The sequence below is a fragment of the Nanorana parkeri genome, unplaced genomic scaffold (assembly GCF_000935625.1).
Source record: "Nanorana parkeri isolate BGI_ZX_2015 unplaced genomic scaffold, ASM93562v1 scaffold243, whole genome shotgun sequence".
In the NCBI taxonomy this organism is placed as follows: Eukaryota; Metazoa; Chordata; class Amphibia; order Anura; family Dicroglossidae; genus Nanorana; species Nanorana parkeri.
Genome location: NW_017306511.1, coordinates 1345025 through 1353699, shown reverse-complemented (window position 1 = coordinate 1353699; position 8675 = coordinate 1345025). Strand labels below are relative to the sequence as shown.

Below are 8675 nucleotides of genomic sequence, written 5' to 3'. Positions count from 1 at the left end.
ATATTATATATATATATATATCTATACATATATAATATATAAATATATATACATTTATTTATTTTTGCTGCAGATTCCACCTTACATCTTTAATGGAAAATATTTCAAGCTATGGGAATGAACATGGAAAAAGAAAAAGTAAAAAAGAGTCTGATTTGGAGGAGAGACATTTTCCTGTATCCAGGTAAAATTTTTCCAGTAATCCTTTTAAAAGACACTGTGGGCAACGACTTGTGTCATTATGTTTCTACTGGCCTAGTGCTCTGAAGAAGCTAAAGCACAGAAGAAGCTGCATTTAGTTCCCCAACAAAAGTAAAAAAGTACAAAGACAAAACATCCTTTAACTATCTCTGTACCACCATATTGTGAAAAAGATGATGGGGATGTGCACATGTATTTATGGATTGACGTTTAGAAACTACATGAATGGCTATGATCAGAGATGTCATAACTGCAACCAATTTGAGGTAAGAAAAGCAACATTTCAATTAATCTGTGTGTGCTGGTATATTCTTGTGCTTTTGGCTTTCAGGCTTACCTATAAGCAGAGCTTCCTTCTCTGATTTAAGAGTCTGTCTTTGTTTTTCTGCATCCTTTTCTTTATCGTGATTGAACACAGCAACACTGACAGTGCCGTTCTCCTGCAAGTATACAAAAAAAGACACATTTTGGTTATTTGGGAGTATTGCACAGTTATCGTCAGTTTGCAGTGTTATTTCATTGAACACATAAAAACATTTGCATGATTATGTGCATTTGTTCTGCATGTGGAAACAAAACAGCAATGGAAGCAGAAGGTCTCAATTCCATGTTGTAGAATCTAAATCTTTCTGAGATGGTGTAAATAATGCTTGGTCTTAGCAGGCACCTTTCATCCTGCTGTGTATTGGCACTGACTGTTTTGCTTCTTTAATTAAACTGAAATAGGTGCCTCATAAACATAAGGAAGATTTATGCTTGAAGAGAATGAAAGGAGATGTAATTGGAATTTAAAAAATGCATTTCTGTACTGGAAGGTTTTTTCTCATTAAATTAATAATCGCACATCGCATTGAATGTGAAAAAGCAAAATGTATGCAAATAAGACATTTGTTGGAGAATACATTGAACACCCTCTTAAACTCAAGACAATGAGAACATGAGCCAGCTACATACACTGCTTTGGATAACAGTTTACCACCTTTGGATTTTCCACATTTTGTAGTGTTGCAACCTGGAATCTATAACCTAAATTGTTGTTTTTTTTTTAACATTTTGGATAGAGCAGGGATTTGCTAAATCTTCCATCTGGTATTTTTTTCTGTGTCCCATTCAAAAGATTTCCGTTAGTTTTCTGTTCTGTAGACGGAACAGGTAGTAAGACAAAATGTTGCCAAAGGGAGATAATTCCCCTCTTACCCGTCATCAGAACAAGCATCCTCATAGCAACATGTTCCCTCTATTGGCCGCCTCCTCCAACCAACTCACTCACTGCTCAGGAGATTGCCAATCACTTCAAAGACAAGATTGACGCTATTCACCATGAGGTTGCCACTGTCCAGACATCTGCCACTTTAAATACACCTTATTTACCACCCCATTCCATACTCTCTTCATTTGATCCTGTCACTGCAGACAAAGTAGCTACTCTTTTATCCAACACCTACCTAACTACCCGCCCCTTGAGCCCAATCCCCTCACAAGAACTCCGGTTACCCTCTAGCTCTATTCCAAAATCTCTGACCCACATCTTCAACCTCTCCCTTTCCACTGGCATCATCCCTACAACTTTAAAACAAGCATTGGTGAACCCCATTTTAAGAAAGCCCCTACACCAATCAACTACAACCTTATGACAACCTGCCTAGTACTGAGTAGGACCCCCTTTTGCTGCCAAAGCCAAACTCTACTAGACCCCTTAAGGTATGCTGTGGTATCTGACACAAAGCCATCAGAAGCAGATCCTTTAAGTTGTGAATTGGTGCCTCCATGGATCAGACTTGGTTTTACAGCACATCCCACAGATGCTTGATTGGAATGAGATCAACACCTCAAACTTGTTGTTGTGTTCCTCAAACCATTTTTCAACTATTTTTACAGTGTGGCAGGGCACATTATCCTGCTGAAAGACGCCACTGCCATCAGGGAACATCGTTTCCATGAAGGGATGCAGTTGCAAAGCAACAATGCTTAGATAGATGGTGTGTGTCAAAGTAACATCCACATGAATGGCAGGACCCAAGATTATCCAGCAAAACATTGCCCAAAGCATCACACTAACTGCACCGGCTTGCCATCTTCCAATAGTGCATCCTGACGTCATCTCTTTACCAGGTAAGTGACACACATGCACCCAACCATCCTCATGATGTAAAAGAAAACGCAATTCAATAGACAGGCCCACCTTCTTCCATTGCTTCATGGTCCAGTTCTGAAACTCACGTGCCCATTGTAAGCACTTTGGTGGTGGACACGGGTTAGCATGGGCCCCATGCAATAAACTACGATGCACTGTGTGTTCAGACACCTTTCTTTTGGAACTGGCATGAACTTTTTCAGCAATTGGAGCAACAGTAGCTCTTCTATTGGATCAGACTACACAGGCCACCATTTGTTCCCAACGTACATGAATGAGCCTAGGTCACTCATGAGCCTGTCACCAGTTTTTCTTCCTTGGTCCACTTTTGTTAGGTGCTGTCCAGGGATATCCCACAAGAGCTGCAGTTTTGTAGATGCTCCAAGTTATCTAGCCATCACCATCACCTTGTCAAAATCACTCAAATAAAGGCACAAAATTATGTTTCTGTCACAAAGCATTTGCATTATTGCAGTGCAACAACATTTATGAATAACAGCAACAACATCTCTCCCAGTGTAATCAGTATGGATTTGCACTCAATGTGAAAGCTGTCCTCTGCACTCACACATGGACCACAGAACTCTGTTGATTACAGAGGGAGATCAGCGCAGAGGTCAGCAAAACTGGAGCACAGGAGACAACCGTAGAGCTGTGATGTCAAGGTTGCAATGCTATAAAATGAGGACATGTTGAAAGGATGTAAATATGTAAAGTATGCAAAGCACTGTAACATAAATAGCCCGAGGTTGCACAACTAGTCCACAGATACTAAGAGCATCAGCACCAACCAATATCTATGTATCTAAAAAAAAAATTTTTTTAGTTTTGGAGTAAAGAAGTGTTCAAATCCAAGTCATGTTTTTATTGCTATCTGGGTTCTCACTGTGAAGATTTACCCTCTCCATCTGTCCTGGTTACTATTTTCACCAGGACAGACATTATTTAAAAATTTAGAATGTTACAGTTGTCACTGCAACAGAGAAAAAGAAAAGAGATGATTTCCCCTCACTTCCTATTGTCTGTGGAAAAGAAGGAAAGGGATATCTCTTCAATGAAATGCTGACAGCAAACAAACAAAAAAACCTGGAAGTTGTTTTAACCTTTCCCCAATCTAAAACTAAAAGTTGTGAGTTTCAATATGCTCTAATGTTGAAATCTCCAACCATGTGCACACTGTCATATCTGTATCACACAGCCTTTAAATTAATTGCATATTATTATATGTTAAATGTATCTAAATCTCAGCATGTTACACCAGGAGACTGCATCTGTTGCGCCTTTTGGTTGTGTATTTTATCTGTATTTGAGGCAGAAATTGGACACAGTATGAGAGGAGGTTAGTAGGGCACTGAAATGAACAGCTTAGAAGCATAATTTGAATATTATTTAGCCCCCAGAAGCCTTTACTATGAAGCAATAAAATGCTGGGCCTCAGCTGTGCTCCTTCTTCCTATAAAATGCAGTCACAGTTGAATATTAATAAAATAGGATTAACAGCAGTAATATTTAATGTAAAATATATTAATTTGTGCATTGCATATTCCTAACATTCTATAGCCATTGGCAAAAAGCCAGTTTTGACAATTCTACTGTAAAATAGGACAACATTCTCTCATAAAACAAAAGAAATAGGAGAAGCAATGGCATCCTAAAATACTATGGGTAAAATAATGCACATTCACTGTGCATGTGCCCCGCTGGCTAAGCAATAATGCATCCTGCACACTGTTTTACAAAGCATTGGTTATGGGACTGTTCTGAGGGATGTTATTCAGCCTTTATTTAACAAACTTTCAAGTACTAACATTCTAGCTCTTAGACTTTCATTAGAGTATTTAAAGGGCAAAGTTACATTGACTCTGCAATCCCACATCCCTTATATACTTAGGGATACTCGTTACTCTCTCAGTCATCTGACATTCCTTAGGCCTAGTGATTGGTTGCTAAGCACTGCTACAGGGTGAAGGTTACATGCTGCTCCACACCCAGAAGTGCCAGATAGTGTCCCCTGCTGCCATTTAAAGAGTGATGAAGGAGTGCAAGCAAGTATAGTATAAAAGGAAGGCTCTACATGTGCAAGGTGACAATGTCTCTTTAAGATGGAAGCTCCAATACTAAGTTGCATTATGCTAATGTGCAGTATGGGGCAATGCTGATCTCTCCTCCGCTCCTAGTGTAAGCAGTTGCTGAGCCGGTCCTGGGCCCAGGGGGGACATTGGGGCCTGGGATAACTAGTAGCGGCGGTGGAAAACGGTGGAGGTGGCGGGGGGGAACGCAGAGGGCAGCTGCACATTGTCATCATAGAAGCGATGTACGTCACAGCCGGTACTGGCTCCTAAAATAATTTTGCGGGATTCTGCTCGTACTTGCGCCCTCTAGAGTAGAAGAAAAAAAAATCACGTACAGGTATGTTCACCCACTGGGAAGAGTCTGCCGTCTACCTGTTGACGGCAAGCTCTTAAAAGGATTATGGAAGAAAATATTTGCTTTTCATATACAACAGCAAGTATGTGTTGCAATGGTTTCCTTACCTATTTATATGTTAGTGTGACAAGTGGTTTTGGTCAATTTTGCACAGTTTGAAAAGGACTTTGTCCTGCATAGCAGACATACACAAAGAGTGTTTATTATTAACATACAAAAGGGAAAAAAAACGTAATTACATGTATTATGTCTAGGACAACAGCAGAGTGCATTGAGTCGACAGAATTCTAATCTGTAACATGTACATCGCTCCTACCTCTCTGCAATTCCCTCAGGTCTGATATACATCACAAATAACAATTCATGTGCCTTATCTCTTCATGTGCAAGGTTACTTTTAATTGCTTGGAGGGGTTTATTGTATTTATTTACATAATGAAGCCTGTCATCGATTCAATTAGAAAATGACATTCACCTCATTATTTACATGAATTACTGCAACCTAGCTGGAGGTGGGACGATCATCTGCATTGGCACAGTAAACGCTCTGCAGATTACACACAAAAGTACATGTTTAGCTAGTAACTTGTGTTTGATGTAGCTGCAAGGCTTGTATCTTTCTACAGCTATTTGTAATGTGCAGTGAAGATTTTTTGACACGATGATATCTAGTAGTGCGTGCAGCTCATGTTAGTGACAAAATGTGAGAATGTTTTAGCTCATTTTTAACTCCACCTATTGTTTAATACTTTCTGAGTTCCCAAGATTACTGTTCGACAAGTACTGGTTATGTACTACATGTGACAACAATCCCCCATATTCTTCATATGTCTGGGCTATGGGGTAAGGTGGCAAGAGGGAAACCTTTTCTTACTAGGAAAAGCATCCACGCCCTGCTACATTTTGTAAAAACCTATATGAAGTCTGACAAAAGCATATGGGAAAATGTGTCATGATGTGATGGGACCAAGATTGAACTTTTTGGCCATAATTCCCAAAAGAATATTTGGCACAAAAACAACACTGCACATCACCAAAAGAACACCATACCCACAGTGAAGCATGGTGGTGGCAGCACTATGCTTTCATGCTGTTGTTCTTCACTTGGAACTGGGGTCCAGGTGGGGGGCTTACGAACAGTTCCAAATATCAAAAAATATGTGTAAAAACGTCCACCAGCGCCAAAGCCTCACTGTCAGATCTCACTTGCAAAGTCTGGAACCCCACTAGGTGGCAACCTTTTACCCGTCAGAGAGAAAATGGTATTCCTACAGTTCTAAATTTTTGTCAATTTTGGCACAAAACCTTTAAGCCTCTACTAAAAAGCTAAAGAGGAATTTCCCCTTTCAGCATGACAACAACCCAAAGCATACCTCCAAATCAACAAAGAATGGCTTCCCCAGATGAAGTTTTGGAATGGCCCAGCTGGAGCCTGGACCTGAATCGAAATGAAAATCTGTGGGGTGACCTGAAAAGGGCTGTGCACAGAAGATGCCTTTGCAATCTGACAGAGTTGGAGAGCTTTTGCAAGGAAGAGTAGGCAAAGATTCCCAAGGCAAGATGTGCCATGCTGACAGACGCCAAAAGACTGAATGCTGTCATAAAAATATAAAGGTGCTTCAACAAAGTATTTGTGTAAGGGTGTGCATATTTATGCAACCATGTTATTGTACATGTATTTTTCCCCCCTTTAAAGATTTTAATTTGTTTTTAATTCGCCCCCCTGCAAAGTGCCGCTCCAGGCAAACGCCTTGTTTGCCTCGCGGTAAATACGCCCCTGGGTGTGTAGACCTTTTATATGCACTGTACACTGCATACATTTTTATAACAGTTGTCCTATAATAGGGGATCTCCTTAGTGAGAAATTGTATCCTCTGACTTAAAATTTGCTGCTTGGTAGCAGCTCCTCTGTGATCAGAGCTGAACAATGCCTTTAGCCAACACTGCGGCAGCAGTGTAGACTCTTGTACCACATCAGCTATTGATCAAAGTAGAAAGTTTGGAGTGCTAACGTTTATAATCAAACAACATTTTAAAGATGCAAGCTTTCTAATCGTATTAGATCTCTTTATCAGATAGAATAGATCTGATAAACTATCAGGTATGTGACATTAAAATAGTGCAGATTGTGATATTTTTACTAGTGTGACAAATAAATAATGATTTGAGACACATGTTCCGAATTAATGTGAAATGTGACCGAGAAATAAGAAAATCTCTATTTGCAACAATTAATAGAAATAGTGCAACTTGTGCAACATATAATTGAAAAGATTTCACATATTTTGGGCACACTAATTAAGCACATTAGTAGTGGGAGGTGCAGGACTTCTTATAAACCATGGACGCTGTGAAATGATGCATCATTACCTGACTTTTACTTGGTATAAGCCTCTTGTAATCCCCTGTACAGTGGTGCTCACACTGGCAGAGGGAGACATAAATACTAGGAGCTGGTTAGCTTGCTCATGTTAACAAGGGGCAAGCTAAAGGGAGAAGAGAGCAGAGAGACAGAAACATTAGCTCATCAGTATACTGCTTCTCATTTCACTGCCCAGTCACAGGCTGGGGGAAGGACAAGACCTGCTGGACAGGGTTGTACTGAGTGGCTAGTGATTTGGCTCCCAAATGTGTATTGAGTCCTTTGTCTGGTGTTCAGTTAAGTTAGCTAACAGAGTTAACATTGATAAAGGATAGAAACAGTTGCCATTAAATAATAACAGAAATGTACCATGTTATACAGTCAGAGAAAATCTGGACCCACCTAGAAGCATGATGCTTAAACCTAATCATGAGAACAACAAGCAAATTAAGTGCATTCAAATAAAGTATAGCTCAAATATGAGCTAAGCTCCCAGAACACAATATTCCTCTATGTGTTGTTTCTCAAATCCCCTACTGATTAATGTTGATTATAACCATGTAATTAATAAACAGGAAAGTCGGAAATGAATAGAAACCTAATAATTGCTTTTTCAGCATAATGGATATTTTTGTAGAGTTTATCCCGGCTTTTATGCAGACACAGTTCATCTTTTTTCTGTGACAAATCACAATGCAATGGTTGATTTATTTCCTTGTGTTTCATAAACAGTGTCAGCTCGGTGTGTATGAGCAATGCTTGCAAACAGCAAACAATGCATAGAATTACAATGTCATAGGGACTACATGAAGAATTAAAATGTCGACGAGTGAGACATATTACAGTCGTGGAAAACAATGCTACCAGGTGCTGACTGTTCTCAATGTGTTTGGCTTCATGTCGTCATACTTACTTTACAGAGGTAGTTATGGTTATTGGAATCTGAAACCTCTTTGGCATTCTTAAGCTAGAAAATAATAGATATAAAAATAACATTAGTATAAAATGAAAATATTTATTTTCTAGAAAAGCTTAACAGTTTTACTCAGCACTCAGCATGAAAATACTGTAAATTCAATATAAAGATATTTAGACAACCTCTAATTCCACTGCTTTACAAGACACTGCAGGCGTATTCAATAAAGCATTACAAAGAGCAATGGTGATGTGCAAAGTGCTGGTATCTAGAGCCACATCAGTGTACTGAAATCTGACCAGTGAAAGATGAAATTGTTTTCCTTGCAACTGATTACTGCACATTGCTCAATAACATTTGGCATCAGGCCCGGATTCCCCACCATGCCACCGAGGCCCTGGCCTCGGGGCGGCAGGGCGCAGAGGGGCGGCAGCGGTGTCCTTGTCAGGAAGTTGGCCTCTCTACATTCAGTCCTGCTTTGTGCAAGCAGGACTAAATGTAGAGTGAGGCAGACGAATGTTCGTTTACATGTGAACTGTCGCCGAGATCACATGTGCAGCCTCTCCACCACACCCCTGCACTTACCTCTCTCCTCTGGCTCCGTCTTCCGGGCTCCGCCGCCGAGTCCGTCTCCTC

The 8675-nt window shown here is 40.0% G+C and overlaps 1 protein-coding gene across 1 annotated transcript in view; it reads right to left on the bottom strand.

The window, feature by feature from the left end:
- Positions 1-8675, bottom strand: part of ENOX1 (ecto-NOX disulfide-thiol exchanger 1) — a 367040-nt gene that overhangs the window by 11855 nt on the left and 346510 nt on the right. The window contains exons 15-16 of the mRNA XM_018556618.1: positions 8037-8090; positions 539-641 (exon numbers count right to left, since the gene is read on the bottom strand). Coding sequence (XP_018412120.1) covers positions 539-641; positions 8037-8090 — 157 coding nt within the window. The remainder of the gene's footprint in view (positions 1-538; positions 642-8036; positions 8091-8675) is intronic.